General features: G+C 45.8%; 1 protein-coding gene across 19 annotated transcripts in view; it reads right to left on the reverse strand.

The window, feature by feature from the left end:
• Window positions 1-591: 591 nt before the first annotated feature.
• Window positions 592-26,763, reverse strand: part of TPM1 (tropomyosin 1) — a 28,024-nt gene continuing 1,852 nt past the window's right edge. For 2 of the 19 annotated variants that reach the window (XM_087821090.1, XM_087821081.1), the window contains exons 3-9: window positions 15,201-15,334; window positions 12,993-13,110; window positions 11,698-11,768; window positions 10,842-10,917; window positions 10,304-10,366; window positions 9,935-10,004; window positions 2,390-3,226 (exon numbers count right to left, since the gene is read on the reverse strand). In XM_087821090.1, the coding sequence (XP_087677216.1) occupies window positions 3,153-3,226; window positions 9,935-10,004; window positions 10,304-10,366; window positions 10,842-10,917; window positions 11,698-11,768; window positions 12,993-13,110; window positions 15,201-15,334 (606 nt within the window). In that variant the 3' untranslated portion in view covers window positions 2,390-3,152. Of the gene's footprint in view, window positions 1,965-2,389; window positions 3,227-6,776; window positions 8,525-9,934; window positions 10,005-10,303; window positions 10,367-10,841; window positions 10,918-11,364; window positions 11,441-11,697; window positions 11,769-12,992; window positions 13,111-15,200; window positions 15,335-22,768; window positions 22,956-26,763 lie in introns of those variants that run through there. The other 17 variants (XM_087821088.1, XM_087821086.1, XM_087821024.1 and 14 more) reach the window with 16 other exon arrangements.

The raw sequence follows: 26,763 nt of genomic DNA on the forward strand, positions 1-26,763 counted from the left end.
TTGCTTTTCATGAGGATGTCCTTCTTGCCTGTTGCACAAGTTTGGCCAACTAAGATTGTTTGTAATCTTTTTTTGTTTGCTTAAAGTCTTCCAGAGCAGCCTATGATATTTTCAGTTTCCACGTTGGAGAAAAAAATTGGAATTTGGAACTCACTGTTAGAAAGCAGAAAATCACAGAGACTGTTAAAGCAATACTTCTAAGTAGAATCACGCTGCTAGGGGACAGCCGCAGATTTGGTGCTCAACCCACAATTTGTTGACGTGTGCATGCCACTGAAAGCGTAGCTAATATTTGAGGGACAATCCCCAAGCCAATAAAGTTATTGCACAAGGCCTTTATGTCTATGCAGATATACCCCAGTAACACGGAGAAAGGCTTTTGAAAAGGGTCTTTTCAGCTTGGTGGTAACTTTAACAGACCAAGGGGGATGCTGCCTTGAGTGCATCTTGGAGGACAGTACATGACACCCAGTTTTTCCCTGAACTTTGGGATATTATTTCGCTTTAAGAAACCATTAATGAGAGAAGGTAGGTCGATCTCATGATCTAAAGGTCACAAAGTAAAAACATACAAATGACAGGACCACCAAGTTTAGAAAATGTTCTACAATGTGCATTTTATTCCATATCATTATACAATGTTTATATATACAGTAGTCCCCCCTTATCCATGGGTTCCCGGTCCTCAGTTTCAGTTAACTGCGGTCAACCACGGTTGGAAAATATTAAATGAAAAATTTCAGAAATAAACAATTCATAAGTTTTAAATCAAGCGTCGTTCTGAGTAGCATGATGAAATCTTGCGCTGTCCCGTTTTGTCCCGCCCAGAACGTGAATCCTCCCTTTGTCCAGCGTCTCCATACTCTATGCTCCCTGCCGGTTAGGCACTTAGTTGTCATCTTGGTTATCAGATCGACTGTCTCAGTATTGCAGTGCTTGTGTTTAAGTGACCCTTATTTTACTTAATAATGGCCCCAAAGTGCAAGAGTAGTGTGATGCTGTCAATTTGGAGCTGCCAAAGAGAAGCCGTAAAGCGCTCCCTTTAAGTGAGAAGGTGAGTACGTACAGGAAAAAACATCGTACACGGGGTTCAGTACTGTCTGCGGTTTCAGGTTTCCACTAGGGGTTCTGGAACATATGCCCCGTGGATAAGGGGGGAGACTACTGTAGTTATAACTCTTAAGAAAATGTTTGTTATCAATTGTATATAGTGCCAAAATTTTCACTTTAACATGGAGAAATAGAGTGGAAATCCATCCACATGGACTGCTATCCTACGAGTTGAAATGCGCTCCAAGTGTGCCGATTAGAAGGAAACAGAAGTCTTAAAAGAGCAGTGTGGCTTACAAACCCTTGGCTTTGGTGAATTCAGGCATACAGAATCCATAGTCTCATCTCATAGTAAAGCTCAAGACAAAATAAATTAGTGTTGGACAGAATTCTAAATTGTACAATATTGAACGAAAGACCACAGTGGGACCTTTTGTTTCAAGTAGCACCAATCCACACCTGATCGTTTCCAACAGCAATCTTCCTGTTGAATGTAGCGTTGGCACTTTGAGTGGAAACCTGTCTGATTTAGTGAGGATTCCTAGACTGTGTTGCCAGACCCTCTATGAAGTGTGGCAACGTCAACCTGGGAAATGGCACATTTAAATCATGGTCCCTCTGACACGGGCCTGCCTCTGTGTGTGTGTGTGTGTGCGTGTGTGTGTGTGTTCCCCACCTCTGATGTAGCCAGTATCTGTGGATGTTTCTGTGACAGTGGTAATGCAGTTAAGGGGTTTCATGGTAAGCATAGTGTTAAAAAAAAACCCAAACAAAATAAAACAAAAAAACAACAGAAACAACATGAAAGTGTGGTCGCAGCTAAGGAGGTTTTCACATGTTGTTTAACTCCAGTAAAGTCTGATCCAGCATCTGATGCATACTAAGGTTTTCTTCTTTGGCATGAGCCACTTTCTCTGTGGTGGGATTAGAAAATTAAGTCATGAATAGCTGTGCTTTGGACACAACGGTGGTTTGTACATTTAGGCAGGCAAACATCAATCACAAACACAGGATGAGGTGATTAGGACTAGGCATGCTTGTAAGACATTCCTCATTTCCAGACAAGGACCTACGGAGAGGGGAGCTGTCTCCGACCCAAAGGAACTACAGGCACAGCAGGTTCTCACAGAGCGGCCAGGTGAACCTCCACCAACGTTCCACTCCGAGAACAAAACGCAGGAGTTTGGTGCAGGCTCGCCGGCAGTGCGCTGCGGGAACAGGGAGGGCTGCTTGCAGCACCGAGTTAATGACAGCAGACACGGCTGAGCTACAGGCAGGTAAGGGTCCGGGAGTTGTGCTGTAACACAATCTCGCAGAAAACAAAGGGGACGTAAATAGGTTTTCTGACAACTTTTGAAATGATTTATTTGTTGTTCATTAAAAAAGAAGACCAACATGTTTCATGCACACTTCAGTAGGACATTCTCTTACTATTCTTACAGTGTTCCATTCATTATCAGCATGGCCTTCTCACCAGATTCCAACAACACCGTGAGACTGAACAAAAGCATACCTTTCGGACAATCAGGGACTTCTGACATGAGCTCCTGTTTTCAAAAGCTATTTTGCCCAAGCAGAGTACATTTAATCATATTTCAAACGCTATACCAGATATTAAGAAGTTAGGAATATGAATATGTAATAGGAATATATATATTATATATATAATACCCTATATATAATATATATAGATATATAGGTATACACATACACACCCCTCTGCTTTGGCTTTCTAACTTAAAGTAGGACTCAGTTCTCTATAGTAGAAAACAAATTTTTTTTTAGCTTTTCTTTTTTTTAGCTTGTTTGTACCAATTCAAACAAGACCTACTATTGCAAAGAGGAGTGCCAAATTGATTGTTATAAATATTTACTCATATACATGATTGTATTTTACCATAAAAAGTATTTGGGGATTAGAGAGAACTGAAATATTCCAGGTATGAGAGGGAAATGCAGGCAAGGCCAGCCTTTTGGCCCAATCCCTTCATGTACATCTCTGCAGAAAGCACCCCTGCGTTGAAGGTGTAACAGTCTTAGTGAGATTTCCTGACCATGGGCTCCATCCCTAGAACTCAGCCCAAGTCCTTCCCCACTTAAGGTTAATCCTCATTCAGGGCCAGCTTTAGTTGGTTAGTTAGGCGGTGGTTTTGCTCAAGTTGCTGGTAGAGTTGATCTGGACAGGTCAGCAAGCAGGTGAGCAGAAGAGAAGAGGCGGAAGAAGAGAGGTTAGCTAGACCTGGAGAGAGGGAGTTCACAGGCAGAACACAGAGATACCTCCGGCACCGGGTGCTTGCTGGACAGGTTACCCTCACCCGTGGTCATCTGTCCCGTGCCCAGGAAGGTGGGTGGTAAAGGCCTGGCAGACTTAGCAAGAGCCAGGATTTCTCTCTTGGTGGGAGGGAAAGGAAAGGGAACAACAGGGTAGGAAGAGGGGAGAGAATGGGTGTTCCTCTTGCGCCTCGCTAGCACCACTGTGTGAAATGAGCTGGAGGCAGTTTCTGGCAACAGCCTGAGGCACCCAGGCAGGGCTGGAGGCGAGCCCAGCACGTCATCTACTCCTTGCCAGTGCTCAGTGGAGATCTATGGTGAAGCCTCAACCTGTCCATTTCTGTTCACCTCTTCCCGGAACCCTTTTCATCTCCATGTCAAGGGCTGGCTTTCCTTTCAGGTGGTATCAAGAGGGGCTACAAGGGTTAACACTTTTTGAAATGCAGAACTAAGCTCTGTCGTTCCCCCCCCCCATCACCATGATATAGGGTGTGTGTTACCCCACTCAAACAGCCAAAGTACAGGAACTTATCTCCACTCGAAACTGACTTAACATTTATCTTTCCTTCTTGAAGATGGTATTTATGTTTGGAACTAGATGGATGATATAAAAATGAACAAAATCTCAAAACATCTACATGGAGATCAGTCAGCATGAACATAAACTTTACACGTTGGGCATGTAATCTGCTGACATGGTGAGGAACCCGACCACAGGAGTCAGTCTGTATCTGCTGATCCAGGGGACACAAGCAAAAGCCTGGCACCTGCCACAAAAACCTGAAGGACACATGATTGTTTCAAATGATGTTTCAATTTCAGAACCCAGAAATTCTACTTAATGATCTTGAAAAGCTGACAGTCCTAACCCTGGGGAAAGTGAAAACGTCCAGTCTCTGGCCCCAGGTGTGCTGGGAAATTGATCAATTCTTATTTTAACTCTCTCTTATAAATGGTAGGAGATGGGAAAGAAGTGATAATCGTTAGGCTTTTGAGCTTGAAAATATCGCTGGCCTTGTCCTCTTTGCTCATCCAAATTTTCTGAATATTCAAAACCCTGGCGAATTGTCACCTCCTCCAGGTGGCTCCCAGTCAGAATTATTCTCTCTTCCTCACTGACTCTAAATACACACCATCTATTAGTTCAGACTCACTTCACTCATCTGTCTTCCCACAAGATGGCAAGAACACTCCTGGCTCGTCTCTTTACCACATCCTGACTACCTTCCGCGGTGTCTTGAATATGGTAAATGCTTGGGGTTTCAAAATCTAAACCCTACGAGTACATTCACCCTCTCGCGTGGGGAACTACTGCCAAGGGCAGGCAGGACATCTCGGTTTGCTGAGCCATGATAGCCAAGCTGGAATGGAAGAATCCCTAGGGAATCCAGGGGGTCAATGTGAATCAGCTTAACTGACAGCTGTCCCTACCACATCCTCCGTGGCTGCCGTTCCACTTTGGCTGCCATGGAGCTGGTGTGCGCCTGGGTGGCCTGAGGGCAGGGACCAGAACCGGTTACACACTTGGAAGTACTTTCCCCTCCTCGCCTACCTCCCAGATGTCCGGGGCCTCTAGTGCCCAGACTCAGTAATGCTTTTGGTTTGGTCCAGCTGAGGCTCTTGCAGCAGCTGTGGCTATGGCCTGGCCCTCTGAACCAGAAGCCTGGGTTCTGACAACTTCTTGATAAAATCAACTTGCTATGTACTCAGACCTTCTTGGGCTGTTCCAGATTTGCCTGTCCAATCTATCAGTTTCCCATTTCCCCATGTAGAATACACTTACAGAAAGTGTGAAAGTCTCTGGGAGGGTTTCAAAACAACAGATGTGCCTCCAGAATTAGCTGAACACATGCTCAGCAGAACTTTCAGACTTGTCGTTTTTTGTCTACTGTAGGAAGCAGGGTTACTCATAGACAGGCCCACTTCTATTACTCTAATTTTTAAAGAACAAGGCAGGGATCCCGAGTCAAAAGCAGGGCCACTGAGTCTTAGGAAAAGAAAATCGTGACAGTATAGAAGTCTTAACACTCTCAAGGGAGAGACATTGTCCAGAATCTAAATTTTCAAAAGCCTACTATACCATTACTAAAACACTTTAATTTATGGCCCTTTTAAATCAGTATTTATTATCTGCTCTGAGGTCTTTGTGGAGTAATATTATTTTCAGCTTGTCCAAATTTATGAGTATAAACTGAATGTAAACAGTGCTATATCAAATCTCTTAGTCTAGCAAACACTACACACAAACACGTGAAGATCACCCATATTTAAAATACAGGAGAAATATAGCCAGATGGTTGAGGAGGGAGAAATGTTGGAAATTAGAAAACAAAAGTCCGTATCATTATAAAGTTCTAATTTTGCAGTATATGTGTGTGTATGTGTGTTTATCACTTAAGTGCTGTTTTTGAAGGAAACAGTGAAGCCCAAATAAAATGTAATTGCATTCTGAACAATTTCCACTAACCACTTTTGGGGGGGAAGGGGGAAGAATCAACGTTAACGACTATACTTTAAAAGTGTCCACAAATGAAAAAGAATACAAAACCAGTTATTATTGCAAAGATTATGTATGTACAACCCCTCCTAAAAATACGCGCTTAAGAGCATGAAAATAAATCTCAGCTTGAACATAATCAGGTTCAGAAAAGTTGAGATGCCACTTCACGATCAAAACGAAGGCGGCTAAGTAATGCGTGCACTTTTAAAAAGCTTACTCTTCTCTGTGGTGTAAAAGGAGAGTCAACAACAACCTCAACTGACACAGTCTGATCCAAGTTCTTTTTCACCGTTTGGTTCCCAATACGTAAATCCCTGGCAATGTGGGATGGCTGCGGAGCCTTCGCCCCGAGCCCTGCATTGGTTGGCCCTGTCCTCTGAGGCAGGGCCACCTAAATGTCAACAGAGGGCTCGCCACATCCCCGACTAACCTCTGGCAGAGGAAGATGCCGCTCAAGGCGGATCTTCCGATGCGAAGGAGGGCGTCCTGTGCAGAGGTTCTCACTGGGGCTACGCACCAGAACCGTCACAACCCCCCAAAAACACACAAATGCCCAGGGCCTCACTCTGGCCTTTGTGAACTAACACTCGGAAAGGGACCCAGGCATGAATATTTTTCCTTCCTTAATTTATTTTTTCTTCTCTTAATCTTCACCCGAGGACATGCTGAGCGAGGGAGAGAGAGAGAGAAACTGATTGGCCGCCTCCCGGACATGCCTGGACTGGGGATGAGCCCCACACCCGGGTTGTGCCCTGACCAGGAATCGATCTGGCAACCCTTCTGGTGCACAGGACGACACTAAACCAACTGAGCCATTCCGGCTCGGCATGAGTATTTTTTTTTAAAAAAGCTCCACAAGGAACTACTGCCTCAGAAACTCTTCATATTAATGTATAATGTTCAGAATGCCAAAAAAAAAAAAAAGCCGCCAAAAATTAACCCTCACATGCGTGAAGCAGATTTATAGTTTTATTCAATGTTGAAACTAAAACGTGCAGTAAAAAGAAGAGCGAACAGAGATAGCTTAACAGTGTTTATTTGACACTGACACGAGCTTCTGCAAACAGGAAGCACAGGTGCGCCCGGCCTAAGGGGGGGGCGCTAAGAGAGGACCAGAGTCAGCTGGAGGGGAGACAAACTGCAGAGCTCAGAGAGGTGGAGCGTCCAGCTTGAGGAAGGGGTCTTGGGAGAAGTGAAGCAAAGAAACTTATCTGCATGAAGAGAAAAGGTGAGAGAAAAAGGAAAATAAAGTGGCACAATGGAAAAAAAGGAAAACCGGATGAGGGCAGCACTCGAAACACAGGAGAGAAGCGGACATGCACACCTGCTGCCAGCTGCCCCTGTGGGGGGGGGGGCCTCGCCCCCGGCTGTTGGACCCGAGGCGTCACAGGGCCCCCCTGGATAAGGGTCCATTTTAAGAAGACCCACGAACAGAACTGAAAAATGAATTTTGAACTAAACCCATCTTTCGGAATGATCATACGTGACGCTTCAAATTCTCCCCATAGAATCACACGTATGGTCGTATGGAAGAGGCCTCGGAGAGAGACCATCTGACCCGCCCTCTCATTTACAATGAGGGAAGATGGACCGCTCTCCAGTTTCCATGGTGACCGCCAGGCCTCCACGGGTAATGTGGAGAGTCTACGAGCAGTAAGGCAGCAGGCACATGCCACACTCTTCAAGCGACCATTTTTCCTGCTTGGGGTAAAGGCAGACAGGTGGGCCTGGAAAGTGAAATTTCCGGCTTATCCAGAATTCATGGCCAGATTATTACGATGAGGAGAACCCTCTGCGGAACATTCCAGGTTAGAATTTAGAGGCAGAAGTTTAACATTTAGGTTTGGTTAGTAATACGTAAATTAGCTGTGTATGCTCAAGGTTCTTGTGAGAACAAGACTATGGACCACAGTGCTCACTACCTCGCAGGAGAAGAGCTGGGCACTGACTCCCAAGCTCATACGGTCCTGTGTGTATGTCCCATTGCTTTGACACAAGTTGTGGTGTTTACTGGGGGTATTTTAATTCCTTTTGTATAAATAGAAAATTAAAGGCGTGGTTACTCAGCAGTGGGTTAGTTTCTCTACAACTCTTAACAGTGAGGAGGAGATGATATTGTACAGCTGCATTGGATCAATTTCCTTTCCCTCAGCGCCTCTCTAACCTGACACTTTAGGGTCCTTAAATTTATATTTCTTTTTTGAAAACGATCATATTTTATTTAATTGAATCTCAGAAAACCATTTTTGATAGTTCTTTGGGGAGTTCCCGTACCACTGCATGGCTTTCTAATTTTACTTGAGCCTAGTTGAATGTCCTGAAAGAACAGTGCTTAAGACATTCAAATCCCAGTTCAGTGCTTTGTGGGAACAACCTAGCTTAGAGATCGAGAAATGGGTGGATCCTGAAGGGATAGGAGTTTGTACAGACAGACTTGATCTACTTGGCCTTTATATTAGTAGAATGTAAAAAAAACCAACAACAACGACTGTCCTAGGTTGGGCAGAGAGTAAGCAGAAAGGTGTGAAGATGGAGCTTCTGGAGGCACAGAAGGAAGCAGCGGTGAGTTTATCGTATTAGCATGAATGCACGGATGCGAGCAGGCAGGGTGGATGAACATTTACATGGAAGTCATATCGTTGAGAGCGTGGTCCAGCTCCTCGCTGATGGCCTTGTACTTCAGTTTCTGAGCGTACAGCTCGTCTATGACCGGGAAGTGGGAGGCAGAGGTGCAAGGACATGGAGAGTGACCAAGAGATGGAGGGTGAGTGAGGGTGGCATGGGCGCCACCCCGACACAGCAGCAAGAAAAGGGCAATGCAGGAAGGAAGTGGTGCCGCAGCGGGTGGCCAATGCAGGAGGCGTGCGTTTTGTTTTTAAATGAATTGAAACAAAAACAAAAAGAACAAAACCCATTAGAAAATAAAACAAGACAGGCGCAATAAGAAAATCATAACAAATAGGGTAGGTCTATCAGTAAACCACGTTAAGCCCTAAACAAAACCATAGGAGGATGTCTCCTGGGGGAGTAATAGAAGGTCTTTCTTTCCTACAGCTATATTTTAATCACGCTGGAGTCAGCCAACTGCCACTATAAACAGTGGAAAAAAATATCTCAGGGCAGTGCTTTGGAAGAACAGTCTGTGACCATAGTCTGTTACCCGTATCAGGCTCCACCTTCAAACCACTGACCGGCTGAACAGACTAGACCACGCGGATACGGATTTCTTAGTGCCATAAGCCATCCGTCTTCCCACCCAGGCTGCCCTGTTAGGGGTCCAGAAGGCCTGACAGGCGAGGAGGGCCACACCCTTTATGGCGGTGCAGTGCCAAGTCTGCAAGGCGGCTACTGTAGCGATGGCTGCCCACTTGCCGCACCGGAGACACCGTTTGCAACCATCTGCCATTCCCTCCTCTACCAGCTTGGTTATCACCTGCACCGACCTCGTCCCCTCTTTAACGCCTTCTGCCTTGAATGTTTATATTTTATGTAGTTTTGCGTTCTTTCTTTTTCCTTGCTGACCCTTCACAAGCCTCCGAGCTCAACATTTAGGATTTCTGTGACACAGAGCGGGTGCTACAATAAAACCTCAATATCTTAGGGGAGAAATGCTTAAGTATAATCCCCAAATACAATGTCCTATTATGATCCCCCTCCTCTGTCAGTACACAGAGCCTTTACCAAGATAACTAATGACAGAAAGTCCCAAACCCTTACGCTGAATTCATCCCTGGAAGAAGATGGGTGGTGTCTAAGAACAGATCCATGCCGCCTGACAGGAGGTATCGCTAACGGCAGGAAATACTCCCGCGTCATTCTCACCTACCACCCACCACCTGCCCCGCTGCTGAGGTGTGTGAGGTAAAACTGGACGGCATCTGCCCTTACAAAAAAAGACCTGCCCTGTCTGGTGGCTCACAGTCACCTGGCAAGCAGAGGACTCAGGTCCAAGAGTTCAAGAGCCACAGAATGAAACCCAAGGACAGAGAGGAGAAATGTGCAAGAGCAAAGGTGAAGGCGTATCAAGGTGAATGCACCTGGATTAGAAAACCGTTTTGCCAGGTCAATACTCAACCACAAGGGTTCAATTAAAAACAAAATGTAAGATCTTACCTTCTAAGTCATCAATGCTTTTCTCCAATTTAGTTACTGACCTCTCCGCAAACTCAGCCCGAGTCTCAGCCTGTAACGATTCAATTTGTTTCAGTCAAAATTGGGATGTTTTAGATGTCCAGGAGCGATGAATACAGGGAAAAACTATAAAATGGAAATCAAGCACGGCACCCATAAAATGGGTCAGAAACTACTTGTTGGTCAGTCCCTATGGTGACAGGTAGCAGAGCACAAGAACCCCAAGACCACCCCTGAATATTCCTGACGTGGACCAGCATGACTTTAAAATGAAAAGGCCCTGACCTGCTCCCTGAAAACAAGCTCGGTTTAAAATTCAGGTGGCTTTGCCCAAAACATTCACAGCATTACCTCCTTCAGCTTGTCAGAAAGGACCTTGATCTCTTCCTCATATTTGTCTTCCTTCTGAGAGTACTGTAATTAGAAAGAACGTTCCAGATGTCAGGCCACAGCTCACTCTATACTCCTGTCTTCTAATACAAAGAAAGCGCCAGCCCAGCAAACAGATGTTGGGGATCTCTCAGGTGGTAATGGAGCCTCTGAGATCAAATGGCACACTACAATACAGTCTCTGTTTTCCTGCCTATTGTTTTACATGGGATAAAAACAAGATAACATCCATTTGGCACTTGGTTTAAATTAAATTGTTACAGATGACTCACATATGCAATTAAATTGTTACAGATGACTCAGATAAAATATTCTCTATTAAAAAAAAAAAGAATCTATTATTCAATAACCATTAGGAAATAACCTCAAAACGATACCATTTACTAAAATGCCATTGGGCTGCTGCTTTTATCAGCAGGGCCTCGGAAGAGAAAAAGTGGGTGTCTTTTGAGCAGCTCTTAAAAGGTGCCTTTTCCCCCACACCATGCGCCTGGCCTACCTTCTCAGCCTGAGCCTCCAGTGACTTCAAGTTGTTCGTCACAGTTTTCAACTCTTCTTCAAGCTCGGCACATTTGCTAATGTTTTCGATCAGAGGCAGAAAGGGTGGGAGACAAGCCAAAGGAAGGAGGAGAGAAAAAGGAGAGGGATGGGAAAAAATGAAAACCGAGTCCTAGAGAACAAAGGGCTGCCTTAAAAGTAGCCAAATCGCTGGGTAGCAAAACTCTCAATTTCGCCACAAACACTGCCCCCCAAGCTTGTAAAAGTGGAAAGGCAGGGTGACAAAATCCAACAACTCTGAAGTGTGATAAATTTGGCTTCTTTTTGGGCTGCACCAAAGAGCATTTACGAAGGAAAAACAAAGGAGTATAAAGAACCCAAAGAAAGCACTTAAAGCAAGATACAGGATAGCAGAGGGTGTAGTGAAGGTGCAGTCGTTATACCAAACGGACCAGTAGATGTTGGAAGCTGAAAGACGTCTGGGTTGGAGTTAAACCTAAAAACCACACATGAGCCATCAGTACCTTATCCTCTGCAGCCATTAATGCTTTCAAGGTCTGATCCATTATTCTTAATTGTTCTTCCAGCTGTCGAACTTGGCTGTTAGTGGACACAGGAAATGCACAAGGCCATTCTCAAAATCAGTGTGCAGGTAAGGCATGCAGTGACACACGCATTCATACACAGACACCCCACGCAAGTCCTCCACGTTCCAGACTCGTGGCTCATCCATGACGAACGAGCACATAAGGAGCCCGGAGTTGAAACAGGTCAATGTGCAGCTGCCAGAAGGTCATGCTGTTTAGTCTCTGCTCTGCAGCACCCCACACACAGCGTCCTGGCGCCGGCCCGCTTACCCTTCTGAGAGCTCGGCCCGCTCCTCTGCACGTTCCAGGTCACTCTCAATGATGACCAGCTTACGGGCCACCTGCAGTAGGGCAAACACAACACCATGGGCTTGCAAGCTTTGAGGAAGGGGGCTCAGGGGCAGGGAATGGACCCATTGGCCCCTAGAAGATCTTGTCTATAAATAAGATGATTCCCTTTCTTGTGGACTAGAGAGAAGCTAATCTCCACCAGGAGTACCAATGGAGAGGTGACCAGAGGCTTCTGCCCCCCAAAGACCCAGCATGGTTAGTTATGAACCGGCAGCCTCATTTTAAGTCTGACCCACGTGAAGTCTGTATAATTACACAGCAGCCAAACCAAAGTGTAGAAGAAGGGAGAAATATGAAATTCACCATCTCAAAAATAGCAGTATGAGGAGACATGACGCATTTTATGCCAAAAAGGTAGGTAGGGGCTGCCAAGAAAACACTGAAAATAATCCTGAGAACTCCATCCATTTAGAGCTCTGTACCCCAATCTCCTTTTCTGTGGTGGAGGTTAAAAATGCCAACAGAATAGCAGGAGAAGCTGCCATGAGATGAGCTGGTGAGATGACTAATGCAGGCAAATCTGTACTCAGTGAAAGAGAACCTGAGAGAAGGGAGCCTCCTGAAACACTTCAAAATTAGTGGGCATAAAGTAATCTGGAAATAAATAATGATAATAATAAAAAGAAGTCCATGCTGTTTCAAGACAGCCACGGTGCACTAAGGGCAAAACTAAAATCTTAACGGTTACGCTGCTCTGTTATCACAGGGACGCTGTTTCCACGGGGATGTGACCAGAGGCCGATTAACTGTGAACCTATGGTGACCATGGAATCCCCCTACCACCCTGAGGAGAGAGAAATGCTCCGTGCCGAATCAATCACCCAAGCAAGTGCACGTCTCTCGGGGGACCACGCAAGGTGAGTCACTCCAACAACTGTGTGCATGCTGATAGCACAAGAAGCTCCTTCCACAGACACGAGGGGCCCACTCTCCCTTCTCCCGGCCAAAGGTCTTTTGACCTGGTCTTTAGGGGGCAGGGGGAGCAGCTTTGGTCTTTCCCAGGGCTATTGACTGGCTTCATGATGAAGTTTGGGATCCCCCGGCAGGGTCAAGTAAGAACCATTTTCTGCACAGGAACTCTGCTTCTCAAAGCCACCCATTTCTGCCAAGGAGGCCGATGGTTTCACTGAAGGCTGCAAGGCTGCATACACCGCCCCCCACCCTCCCCGGGCCACTGCTGGGGGTCCACGAGGCTCCGGGCCCCAGGATCTGACCTCTTCGTACTTGCGGTCGGCATCTTCAGCAATGTGCTTGGCCTCTTTCAGTTGGATCTCCTGAATTTCCATTTTCTCTTCATCTTTCTGGGCTCGACTTTCAATGACTTTCATGCCTCTGACAAGGAAGACAAGCAACAAGAGCCCAGATTTAGAGCTGACCCCCTGCAGACCCACCCACCGCACTGCAGTGGTTGGCGAGGCTTGGTGCGCCCAGCAGGCCGTAAGAGAGCACAGAGCTACTTTTATTTTCCAAGCCCTGAGGCAAGAGTTTCCAATGCTGGAGGCAGAAAGATACATACTTCTGTTTATTGTGAATGAAACCTCACACTTCCAGTAGGGGGGAGGGGGAGAAACGGTCCAGGAATCTAATGTTAAGTTAAAGGTAGGGCGTCAGGATCCTGTTTGAAACTGGGAGGCAGGGAAACAGGAGGGGGCCAACCTGCTGTAGTTGCTACATAAATAATGGGATTTCTTCCCTTTCCTGGTGGGAAGCTTCAGCCTGAAAACGGATCAAAGTTAGAACAAAAGTATATTTATCTTCATACACTTCCTCGTACAGAGAAGGTAGTCGTTCTTACCTCATCAGACACAAATGTAAATATTACATTGAATCATAATGAAATTGCTGATATCTGACCATGTCAGACCCATAAAAATAGCACTGTCCTGTGGGTCAACCTAATACTTTAGATAAGAAATGATGAGTTTTGCCTTTAATGGAACTCTTTCATAGTAGACGTGTTTGACAGCCAGGACTGACACCATCTTCCACGCTGATATGTATGTCTGGATCCCATGGCATGGTGCTAGGTTTTGGAAAATGTTAATTGATTTACAATATATTGCAGATTTACGGAATAACACTTCATAGTAAAATAGGATTCACTGACCAAAAATCTAAGTAGGCAGTAAGATAAGATGAATTTTTTGAAGAAGCACCACAATATGTTTTAGGTGACTCGAGTTCTAGTCCTGGCTCGGCCATAAGTTGGCTGTGAGACTCTGGGCAGGCAACATGAGTCTCTGAGCCCTAGTTTTCTCATTTGTAAAATCAGGGGACCGGAGTAAATGACGTTGAAATTCCATTTTACTCCAAAGTCTGACACTGCCAGATTCAGATCATCGCCTTTTAGGTTCATGAACAGTGCATTTCAGGAAGGAGCCAGCCACGAAACCACTGGAATGTGGACACCGTTTGGGAGGATGACACCTTAAAGAATTCCAAGATTCTTGGTTAGAGAAGAAACAATGAGCAGCAGTGAATTATGAGCTGGAAACTTCAGCTAAAAAGCTTCTTTAATCCTAAAGTCTGAAATCGCTCTTTATCCATGGAGGCAGGGAGCAGAAGGTCACTTCTAAGAGGGAGGCAAAGTGGACCAAATGACTGACCGTGTGCTCCCCTGCCCAGGCCCAGCACAGGCCTGCACGTCCAGTGTTCTGAGCCACTGCACTCCTTTGTCATGCCTTAAGCGGCAGAGCTCTCTTTTCTCAGGGAGCCTCTCTGGGAGTGGTCCTATGCGACAGGAATACACTGCCTTCGACAGCTGAGAAAATGCCTTCTAAAACACACGAAGTTGTGCTGGTCTACACAGCCACGGTTTTCCTTTGCTACCACAAAATTGGGTCTTGGGGGCAACAATTCGGGTAGAGCCAGGTTACACTGGGAGCAGGCTCAGAAGACACAAGTATCTGACTGTATTTACGTGTGCACGTGCCTTATTAGCATTACTAAGTCCCAAACAATTGACTTTTGCGGAGCATATTTCTGTTTTATCTGTGTTTTCTCTTTCATCTGTTTGTTGGGCTATTCCACAACTGATAGCCCTCTTTTATTTAAGTCTAAGCCTCCTTGGTATGTTTTAAAACAGTTATCTTTTTCAAAAACGCATAACTGCTCTGGGGTCACCAGGAATGAAAGAACCATTATGCACCCCTAGAATTTCTTATTTATATGTCCATCTCCCTTGTTGGATGGTGATCTCTAGGAGGACAGGAAAAGCATCTTTTTCTTCTTTGTAACCTTGGGGTTGAATAAACTCCAATATGTTAAACAAACGAAACCAATAAACTTATACCTGGCATCAAATGAGGAAATGATCCCCTAAGGGACTGCAAAATTCTTAAACCCCAAGAACAGAGAAGCCCTCCCAGTTCGCCAAGAGGAAAAGCTGATGCTAAAACCTGGGCCGGGTGAGGTGCCCTCACCTCTCACTCTCATCTGCTGCCTTCTCGGCCTCCTCCAGTTTCTGCAAAGCTGTTGCCAGACGCTCTTGGGCTCGATCCAACTCTTCCTCAACCAGCTGGATGCGTCTGTTCAGAGAAGCTACATCGGCTTCAGCCTAGGCAGAGAGAGCGGAAGGCATTTTAGAGTTGGGGGGAAGTGAGGGTAGTGCCTTCGGGAAGTGGCCGAGACTGAAACACTGATTTCAGATGGGAAGTCTGGACCTTGTGGCGAGCTACCCTTAAGTGCATTACAAGCCCTGGTCAACTTGGGAGTTCTCGGGCATGTGAGTACATTGATTTATACACGGAATGTTCCCATTTGTGTATATACAAATCCATGAACACCATTCTCCTTGGAAAGATGGACCATTAGCAAATGCTCTCTCACTTGGCTCCTTTCTCCCATAGATTTCAGCACACTGGCATTACCTGACTGTTAAAGAACTTCACTATAGCCACCTCACTCACTGGGGCTGAGGTGTGGACAGAGACGACATGGCTTAGCCAGGCTCAGCCATATAAGGCAAGAGTAGTACAGCGAGAAACCGGACTTGGGGGGGTCTCCATTTTCCCTTCTCCAGGTCATTTTCTCAAGGGGACCTATAAAAGCACTAAAATATTTCAAAATTCAGTGGTTCTAAAATATATAGACACAACTAAATCCAGTACCCCCTCCCCGCCCCCTTTTCGGAAATCCCTTCAGAGTAACTAGTCACACTGGAACAGGGCCAAGACAAATTTCCCAAGTGTGTCCGACATTAAGACTACTGGAATTTCTCACAAGTCAAGGCTGCTACAGGAAGAGTTTCAAACTCCTTACGAGAAAAGCAGTACAGATATCGTTTTTATTTGTACCTATCCCTGAAATAAGATGTTTCTTTCTTGGGGATGCCATGATCACCTACTGTTGTAAACATTGTTACCATGAGCTTCAGAACACTTGGAAGACTGATGGTCCATTATACACACTTGCATTGGTGGCTATTTAAATATTATGCATGCAAGTGAGATATGGAATTTCTTAACCAGGTACCATTTCTTCCCGCTCATCTATTTTGAATATTTGCTTATCATGGGGTGATGAGGTTTTCAGGACACATAGAGAACTTTCTAAAAATTACAATACACACTTAGGGACCTACACTAGTTCTCTATCTACATTCCATTCCTGTCTCCTCTACTCAGCTGTAAGCTTCTTACGTGCAGGGAAACGTAAGAAGCATGAGTTCAGTAAACGTCTCCTGAATAAAATGATTAAAACCAAGCTAACTTACACAAAAGCAACTTTCTTAGCTCACGGATCCATGATATACACAGACTGAAATGCACACAGTTAGAGGGAGGCTGTGATTATGGCCTTCAATCAAAGGAATACAAGAACACTCAGCTCTTTGCTCATCTGTGCCAAGTTTTGTCTGGGACAGAGAAGTGATTAGGGCATTTGGTGAAGGACTCTACAAAAACATTCAAATATACTTTCATCTTGTCAAAAATTAACTATGTAGGGAGCAGGGGGAAACAAAATGAACCTGAGGATGGTTTACAACTGTACTGGCCCACATAGGAAATCATCGGTTAGGAAATCATCGGTGCACAGCGAGTAATGGGCCCCAGTAAGTCTGACCAGTGGGTGACTGCTGGTTTTTTTGGAGGAGGGGTGAGGGTAATGGGGATAACACACTTCTTAAGTATAGGAAACTGTCTTTTTAAAGTCTTTAGCCTTATTTTAAAAAAATCAGGAGGAGTATACATTAAGGATATACTGTTGGGTGAGGTTAGCTTTCTCCACTTTTCTGTATTCTCCATGTCCAGGAAAATTCTATTCCTTTATGAACAGGGGGAAACAAGTATGCAACTCTTGAAATTAAAAACAAAAATGAAGAGCAAAAATCAAACAAAAAAAAACAAAACAAAACCTTCAGTAGAGTGTCTTGATCCTGTACTCAAAAGTATCCCCCTTTCCTTATTATTAATATAAAGGCAAGTATCCTTGTTACAGGTGGTGAGGCCAGAGAAATGTCAATGAGATTTTTTAAAACTTTTTTTTTTTTTTTTGTAGCCACCTCATTCTAGGTTCTCTGTTCTGCTTTCAACCTGGGCCCCAGACCTCAGGATTTTGCACTCATAGAAAGGAGACTGTTTATGGTCCGGAGACAGAGACTTCTGGGTGACAGGCCCCACACAGCTGGAGCATCAGAGAGTAAGGGACAGTGCCCCATGTTTATTGCCGCCTCTGCATGCAAGATCTCTGTACCTGAGAGGTCCCCCTATCAATATGTATCTTCTCTCTTACCCCCCCCCCCCCCCCCAACACACAACCGCTCTTTCCTTTAGCTCTGGATACTGTTTATAAATGTCACTAACCCCTTTTTTCCCAGGAGTATTTAGTATGACCTTATACTTCTTGACATTCACGTTGTAGCCTATGGAATACCAGCCAATAGGGAGGGCCTCATATAGGGCACATGAGCAATGACTGGGGATGGAGATCTGTTCTAGGAGCCAGGACCAGTGCACACAGAAAGCCGACCTATGTGTGGTTCAAAAAACAGAGGCTTTAATTGTTTAGTGGAAGAGCTAGCAAATCATCTAGCTAGGAATTGTCCAGCAGTTCCCACAACTGGCTTAGCGTCGGAATCCACTAGGAGATGTGTATTAAAAATATAAACTTCCAGTCCCCATCTCTAGAGATTCTGATTCAGGTCAGAGGGGAGGGCAAGAATCTGCACTATAAACAAGCAACCTGTTCCTCTCCTCCACCCTCCCCGCCCCACCACCTAAAAGAAGTTAGCAAACCCCAAGGGAACCACTCTTCCAGCTCCTCCTTCAAAAGAAAATGGAAGGAGGTTGGGATCTTTGACCCAGAATGCTGAAGCATGCTCAGGTCAACAGCTGCCAGTGGGAGACAAGACTAAAATCCCAGTTGTCTGGCTCCTTGCGTGCTGGCTCTGTCACTTTTCCTCATTGCCTCTGAAACCTCATGGAAGCCCTGGAACTGGTGGTTCTCACTCCTGGAGTCTTCTCTCTTCCTAAGTCAGAGTGGGAGGTTCCCTACAACCACCCCCACCCCAACTCTCCAACCCAAAGATGGCCTTTAGTGACAGAGACTATTAACCAGGACCAGGAGAACAGTTACTGTATTAAACCTCACCCACTAGCCCGGACAGACGTGGCTCAGCAGTTGAGCATCGACCTAGGATCCAGGAGATTGAGGTTCGATTCCCGGTCAGGGCACATGCCCGGGTTGAGGGCTCTATCCCCAGTAGGGGATGTGCAGGAGGCAGCCGATCAATGATGACTCTCTCATCATTGATGTTTCTTTTTCTCTCCCTCTCCCTTCCTCTTTCTGAAATAAAAAAAAGATATATTTAAAAAAAACGAAACAAAACAAAATCACCCACTAAATAAGTCCTCTCAATCTTTTTTGAAATAAGCCATGGTATAAACCTGAAAACTCCATCAAATAACACTAATGGGCGACCACTCACATCTGAACACAGAGCACTTGCTCTCAATCCTAGAAGCCAATGCCTGCTGCCCAGAGGTTTCAGAGCAGGACCAAGGTGCCCGTAGGTTACAGCCTGGACTTGACAGCAGAACATGGGGTACATCTATCTCTATGTAAGCTTCCCCTGGGAAACACCTGGACTCCCACTGGCTTCTCAGGCCCTGCGATATTGGTCTGATTGCAATCTTGTTTGGTTCCCTAGAATCTACTTGTTTCTCTTGTTTTCTTTTGTGTGTGTGTGTGTGTGTGTGTTATGTTTTGTATTCAAAAGGCCCTTCACTAGCCTTCCTTTCTGGTATGTGTTTTCTAAGTTCTGAGTCAAGACACTTTCTAAGGTTCCTCTCATCACAGCACCTGGGCAGTCTACTTAAGACTTAACCTGTGGCTGCCTCTGCCAGTATAAGCCTAAAGCCACATGCAGATATAAATAACAAGGCTTTTGGGAAGGGTCAAGACCCAAGATGCAAATTATTTCCAGGCATGGAAATCACCCTTAGTGTGCTGGGTTAGCTTCTTCTAACAAGAGCCCATGTGTTGACACTGCTGGCGAAAGTCTTTCAGTTTGGGATGCTAGTTTCTTTTATTTCAAAAGTGCTATTGTATTCCCACATGTAATGAGCTGCTCAGAAAAGAGACTGCTATATTAGTGAAGGATACCAATTGTCCTGCAGATCTGTTGTTAAACAGCCCTCACGAGTTCTGCATTAGTGAAGTGCCTTGGAGTTAGTAGCCCAGTCAAGCCTTATTTCCTCCCTTGTGCCCATCCCCCTGCCCCAAAGGTATTAGCTACCTATATAGAAAACAGGGGCAGAAACACCACTTTCCCTCCCCAGGCCACCCCAATAAGGTACTACATAGAACTCAAGGGCATGCCTGCCCCAATATAGCAAAATTACACTCCAAAATCAGATTTAAAAGATAACTTTTACAAGGTCTAGATTTTCAGGGCATCCAGATGTTTTAGTCAACATGACTAAAAAAAAAATTAAAAACGGCAATAATTTTTACTTAAATAGTTGTAGGAGAATAATATAATATTCTAAAAATTAATCCTCTGGAATATATTTTCAAAGTCCTGCCTGAACCAAAGTGGTGCAAGAAATGACCAAAGGTCAGGCCTTTTCATTTCATGCAAACTGTAGTTATACAGAGAAGGTTTCACCCAACTTGCTGTGTAAGACCAAGTGACTACAGCCAAGTTAAACTTCTGCCCTTATAAGGTAAGGAAAGGGGGAAAAACACTGATGACATTAAGGGGCACTCCCATGGATAACAGATAAACACAACCTCCTCTATCTATGCCAAGGCCTATAATTTATGAAGCATGTTTGTATAATGAGGGAGAACAGACATGAACAGGGCATTGTCGTGCCTTTGCCTCGCCTACATAAGAAAGCAGAAACTGAGAGTGTATATTCCAGTTACTGCCACCCTGGGGGTGCCAATGTGAGCACTAAATGCACCCTCAGTTTTCTGACCTCAGAAATATTTACCAACTCCAAAGAGGAAAAGGGCTGGGGATTTTGTGAATCGGTTATTTCCACAACTTAACAAAGTCACCAATTAAGAATCTACAGGTTGCAATTTTAAGTCTCCTCGTTTGCTGGGTAGGATCCGGAGAGGAGGACTGGCTCCTTCTTGCTACTTTTTCCTTTGATACAAATGACAAAAAGGGAACAAAACCCTCTTTGAGTCAGAAGACCCAGAGTCAACCATTACATCAAGCCAAGTAGCCTCATTCCAATAATTTGAAGGGCCCTACACACCTTGGCAAAGCAAACAAGTAAGAAATAAGAAATGGCTGACTTTTCCAAGGTAAGTGCTGGCTGGTATAATAGGGCCAATTAACTACAGCCTCTCTGAACTTTTGAGAATCTGAATTTAGGGCCAAATCTCCAGTCAAATATTTTTTGCAGTGGCTCATGGCTTTGTCCCTAACCTCTACCCTCACTACCAAAAGAAAGTGTGACTTCTAGTTTAACTCACAGCTGTGTCTGACAACTACCAAGAAACCACCTTGCATTAGCTATCTCTAAGTTCCAGTTTCAGAAGTGAAGAACTCCCAATCAGAAATTCTCTCAGTGCCTGACCCAGTCCTCAAGTGGCTGTCTTAAAAGGGTCTGTGTCCAAGCACCCAGATAGACTGTTTTCAAAAATTACTTTAAAAAACTGAAGCTATTTAAGCTACTTTTAACATAAAGCTTTGAAAAGAATGAAAGCATTACCTTTAGCCAACTGGCCCAGGAAGATCACTTATAAAAACACACAAAAGGGAACGTTGAGTATAAAAGTAATAACGTGCCCTTCAAACAATTGACCTTTTGTGTCTAACATCAATCACTAGGCCAGGAGTCAATAAAAGGCTCTCCTGTATAGGACGACATATTCCCTTTCTTAACCAAGTGAGGGGGAGTTCTATTGACTCCCACCACTAGTAAATACCATGTCAACCCACCAATTATTTCTTCCCGGCTGCCCATGTCCTCTCTCCAAGTTCCAAAAAGAAAAAAACAAACTGATTAAAAACATTTAAATGGAGTGTTTTAAGATCAAATGCAATGAGCAGGCTATTTCCAAGGCCCTTTGATAGGGAGCTGAAGGTAAAGGAGCAATGAGCTGTGCAGCTTTAATACTAGCTGACAGAGCGCCTATTCTGTTGTGCCTAGCACCACCGTAATTTCTCTCCACACACTAACTCCTTTCACCCTCACAATAGGCAGGGGCCATTATTATCTACATTTACAATTAGGGAACTGACAGACCGAGAAGTTAATCTGTTCAAGGTCTCACAGATAATGAAGCAGTGGAAGATTCAAATCCTGACAGTCAGGATCCAGAGTTCTTGTTCTTACCCATCATGTTCCCTTGGCTCTCTAATGGTTCAAGGACAGCTGCTCGCCAGCCAGAGAGGCAGTTGGAATCAACTTACAGCCCAGTCAAATTCAGAGACATCCACAGGCCCGTTTCTGAGTTGCCCTCTAAAGAAAGCTGTATTTTGCTTATTGATTTTGATTCCTGTCCCTATTTTATTCGAAATTTCCTCTAGTTAGGCCCTCCTCTTAGGAGCTCTCTGCTTTTATATATTTTATGCAAATACACAGTCCTTTCTGCAGCCAGCTGTACACTTAACCAATAACGATGCACTCAACTGAGAATGGGCCTCGATTAAGCACAGCTGGACACCATATTATCACTTGTCATATAACTCCCAAGGTGTTTTGAGTACCCTGATTTAAAACACACACACACACACACTCAAAAATCATGCCTAAACTACCTCTGAAATGCTGTTCCTGTTTGCTGGATACACTTGCCTTAGGGGAAAGAAAGGAAGCTAGGTATTACATTCAGCGTGGGGGAGGGGAAGCCGGCTAGAGAATACACCCAAGGATCGCTGACATTCAGCCAACTTTTTTCAAGATTCAGTAACAAAGGAATATCTACTGCATAAGAATCTGGGAGAAGGGATGGTTAAGAAAGGGAAACGTCGACCGGCCGTAAACTTAGTCAGAACCTGGCACTGTCAATGTCTCAATCACCACAGAAAAACGGGCTTCCAGAAAACCAAGGGTCAATGGGGATGGTGGCGCTCAGCCTCCCCGGGTCCCAAAGCTCGGCAGCGCCTCAACCTTGACCTGTAGGCGCCCCTTCCCAAAGAAAGGGATTTCCGAAAGGATTTCCCTCTTCCCTCCCCACCCTCCTAGTAAATGATGCCAGCAGCACAAAGTGCACATCCTGGGGGACTCCAGACACCAGGGTCGAACGCAAACATCCTAGAAATGGAGCCCCTTCTCGGAAAGTGCTGCTTCCAGAACCTTCTCAACACCACTCCCGGAGATTTTACTCTAGACCAGAGAGGTGGAAGGAAAGGAGAGCGAGCGGGCAGGGCCCCTCCGCGGAGCCCGACGCCAGCCGCCCAGGTGCGCCCCGGGGCGTGGGGGCAGGTGGGCTCCGGGGGCTCAGCGGCGCGCGGCGGGGCCGACGGAGGAGGAGGCGCCTCGGGTGGGGGTGGGGGAGGTTGGGTGATGGGTGGGTCCCTTACGGTCTCCCGCAGCTTCCTCTCATAGTCCAGCTCGCGCTGCAAGCTGCCCGCGCGCTCCTCCGCGGCGTCCGCCTGCTCCTGCAGGCTCCGGATCTTCCTGCGCACCGCCTCCAGCGAGCTGCTCCCCGCCATGGTGCGGGGCGGCGGCGGGCGGGCTGCGGGGCAGAGGCCGGCTGCTGCGCTCGGGCCGCCTCGGCCGCACTCCCCAACGCCGGCCGCCCCGCCCAGGCCTCGCAGCGCGACGGCGGCGCCCCCTGCGGCCCAGGACCAGCCCGGAAGTCGCGGTCTCCGGGGCAGCGCAGGCGAACCGCAGGCGGGTGCGCGAGCGCCGGAGGCGGGCACGGGGGGCGGGGCGGGGCGCGCCGCGGACCCCGGGAATTTGCAAACCGCGGGAGGCGCTGCGCATGCTCGCTGCGGCGGGGATGGCAGGCGAGGGGGCGCGCTCCCGGGCACCTGGAGGACTGGGTGGGCCGCGCAGGAAAGGAGGCCACCGCTCGAGGGATTTTACTTCGTTTCCCAGCGCCCCTCCCCGGCTCCGCGTCGTGCGGGGCAACGGGCCTGGCTGCTAAGGGCGATGGTGCCGCCTACTGGCAGGGAGCGCTCCGCTCCGGACCCCGCATTCCCAGGCCCAGGAGGAACTGAGCGAGGGGTGTGGGGCCCGACTGCGCCCCTAAAGGAGCTGGTCCTCGTTGTAAAGAACCCCAGAACACAAGATTCTAACCACAATAGCCTCCTCCTCCTACAAAACTCACGAAATGAGAACTACTAACATATTCCATAGTGGTTAAACCTCCTATTCTAAATGCAGGCTTCCCAGGTTAGAATCTGGCTCCTGGTTCTTTCCCGGCTGTGTGTCTTTGGACAAATAACTTGATTTCTCTGGGTTCATCTGTAAAAGTACTTTCTCATTGAGCTGATTTGAGGGTTATGAAATAATATAAACTGCTTAGCACACTATCTTGTACATACATTAGTTAAGAACACAAATGATAGCTTTAGTTAATAATATATAGGCAGGCACTGTCTTAAGAGTCGGGCTGGGCCCATACCAGCTGTTTATCCCAGCCTCTCTGGGGCTGACTTTCCTGTCCCTAAAAACAATCATCCCAAGGGTTTCTTCTGGTTACAACCTTCCCTGGTTTTAAATTAGCCTCTGACATCTGGAACCTGGCCAATTCTGGGCTGGGCTGGACTGCCTTTAAAAGGCACACCAAGGAAAGCTACAGAACCCTATGAGAGTCAGTGGCGACAGCTGTTTGAAAACCAACGTGGACACAATCTCTGGGAACTGTCCTTGGCCAATTTTCCCCTTGGGCTGTGTTTTTAAAATGCCTGCTAAGTCTCATGGGTTTCAATCCTCACCTTTCTCAAAGGAGGCCCTTCAAGCCAGTTCCTGATATGTTTAAGTGTGGGAATAACGAAGAAAAAGAAAACAGACTTGAAATCCCTCTCCTCCTCCAGAGCCCTAACAAGCCTCCTTAGCTTTCCTGACTCATTTTCTAGAGGCTTTCTCACAGCCTCCGAGATCTCCCAAACCCCAGCATGGGCCCTCACATCCTGTAGGTGGAGCCTCTAGCTTTGTGTCCACACAGTTCATCTGGTCAGGCAGGCCGGTTACAACTCCTCCCCTAAAGGAGTACATACCAGGGGCCTCCAACTTTGAGGGTCGGGAAGGGGACGACTGAGAGCCTCCAGGAGGAGCCAGGGAAACTGCTGGACACATGCAAGTGCTTTAAGCAGCCAACTAGTGACTTAATGTCCTGCTTTTCAAACACCCTTGGAAAGTCAGTTTCAGGTGAGTTCATTTTCAGGCTGATGTCATTATACAAGAGTGTAGGACAGATCTCAGCCTTGGCTGCACATTGGTATCACCTGGGTATTTAAAAAATACTAACGCCTGGGTTCCACTCCCAGAGATTCTGACTTAATTGGCCTGGATTTTGGGGTTTTAAAAGCTTCCTAGGTGTTTCTGTTTAGGTAAGGTTGAGAATCACTGATTTAGAAAGCAAAGACCTACAGGGAATAAAGACTCACATACTGCAAATCCCAGATATATATGGTTATTGGGGCAGAGGTTGGGGGCCAGAGAGAAAATGGAGCCCTTCATCCCTTCCAGCCTCACTTAGGTGGAATGACAACAAAATATTCAAAGCAAAACCACTGGGGACGCCACCTCATGAATGACCACCTTTTAAGCTAGGAAGAGCCCACTTCTGGAATGGGATGCGTAAAGTATGTTGGTAAATTAGAAAAATGTTTTTAGTAGGATTAGAACAATGTAGAACTGTTTTACAGTTCTAAACTGTGTATGTACAAGGTAATGACAGGGAAATACCCTAAACACAGATGTAATATAATACTACCTCAGGAAGCTGACCTCTCTCCCACCTCCCCCTTTCTCTAGTGACAACTGTCTCTTCCTGCTCAAGTTGACTATTTTTTACTAGTTAGGAAGCACTCTCAATATAGCATTTCTTCACAGACTTCAACATCCCTAAAATGTCTTAAAGGGGAAGGTGATCAATATATACTACCAAAAAAAAAAAAAAAAAGTGTACCATATTAGGGACAGTTTTCCAGTTAGGAAAAAAAAAATCAAAACAGGGTTTCCAAAACCTCCCTCCACTGCTGGCCCCACCCCCTCCCTCCAGCTGGCTTTAAATACCCTCTTTTCCACTTCTGCCCCACCTCATTCCTAGGCTCCCTTAAACAAGACTTTTCAATAAAGACCTGTAGCACTACATATTCACAATAATTATAATCTATTTTTCCTTAAGAATTGTATCTTTTCCCCCTTCTCTTGCCTTCAGCCTTACTGGGCTATTTTCAAATTCTCTGCATTCTTTACCTTATAAGGAATATCTCTCCTTGATCTATCAGCGGCTCTTTTGAAAAAGCTAAAATAAACGTCCTGCTGGAGAATTTGGGGGAGACAGACATCCTCCATTTAGCCTTATACAGAGCAGACATCTGATCTACATTATACAACGCAGGCAGAGTTGTTTTCTTTGGCTTCTTTTTCTAAAGCCAGGTAGTTTGTAACTTAAATATTTTAGCTAAAACAGTGTTTCCCTGACTCCCTTTCCAGGAACCTTGATTTTCACGGAAATTTTTGTCGTCAGATTCTACATGTCCCCAGTCTGGGTTTCTCATTTACAAACATACTTGGAGATTATATTTCAAGCCTTTCATACCACAAAAAGCCTTTACTGATTTCAAGACCCAAGACCCTCCAGCAATTTGCATTTTACTCTCAGACAAAATATTCTGCCAGTTGCACTTGGTAGTTTAACTTCTGGGCATAGCTTTTCCTGGTACTCATTCATTCTTGGAATGGTTCCCAAGGAATTCTTTCCTAATTGGGTCTCTAGGCTTAATTAGCTTCTAGAACGGAATCGGGCAGTGTGAAAAGAAGTCCTTTGGAAATCTAATGCTTGGCTTGACTTATGCAGCAGAAGAGGCAAGCTCTTTAACTAAAGAGATTCCTCCAAAGAGCAGTGAACAGAGTGCTGGTAGAGCTTTTGCATGTTTGCATCACCCCTGAAACTATGTGGTGGTTGTCAGAAGGCTGACAGGTGGGGGTGGGGTGAGCAGGAGGGGCAGGGGGCAGCTAGCTCACTATACCATATAAAGCACTGAGCTATATATAACCCCCAGCTTACTTTTTGGATCTAGTGCCCTCAGACTGCAGACCCAAGCAAGTATCATCTTCCCAGGCAGATCTTAAGGGCTGAATTAAGCCTTCCCTAGTGGGAAGGAAGTCCCAAGAGTCTCCAAGCCCCACCATCAAGCTCAGCCTTCTCCGTAAAAGTAGCCCCAAACCATTCCCTTAATCTAGAGGCCAGGCCCTCTGTATCCTGACTAGACATACCACCAAAAACCAGGACTTCCCACCCACCAGAGATGGCAAAAGCAAAGAGAGAAACTAGGCATTCTGCTTGCACAAACCTTGGTAAGGACACCTCAGAGGTTTTCTGCTATCAGGGAGGCAAGGT

Source organism: Miniopterus natalensis, chromosome 1 (genome assembly GCF_054644295.1).
Source record: "Miniopterus natalensis isolate mMinNat1 chromosome 1, mMinNat1.hap1, whole genome shotgun sequence".
Classification (NCBI taxonomy): Eukaryota; Metazoa; Chordata; class Mammalia; order Chiroptera; family Miniopteridae; genus Miniopterus; species Miniopterus natalensis.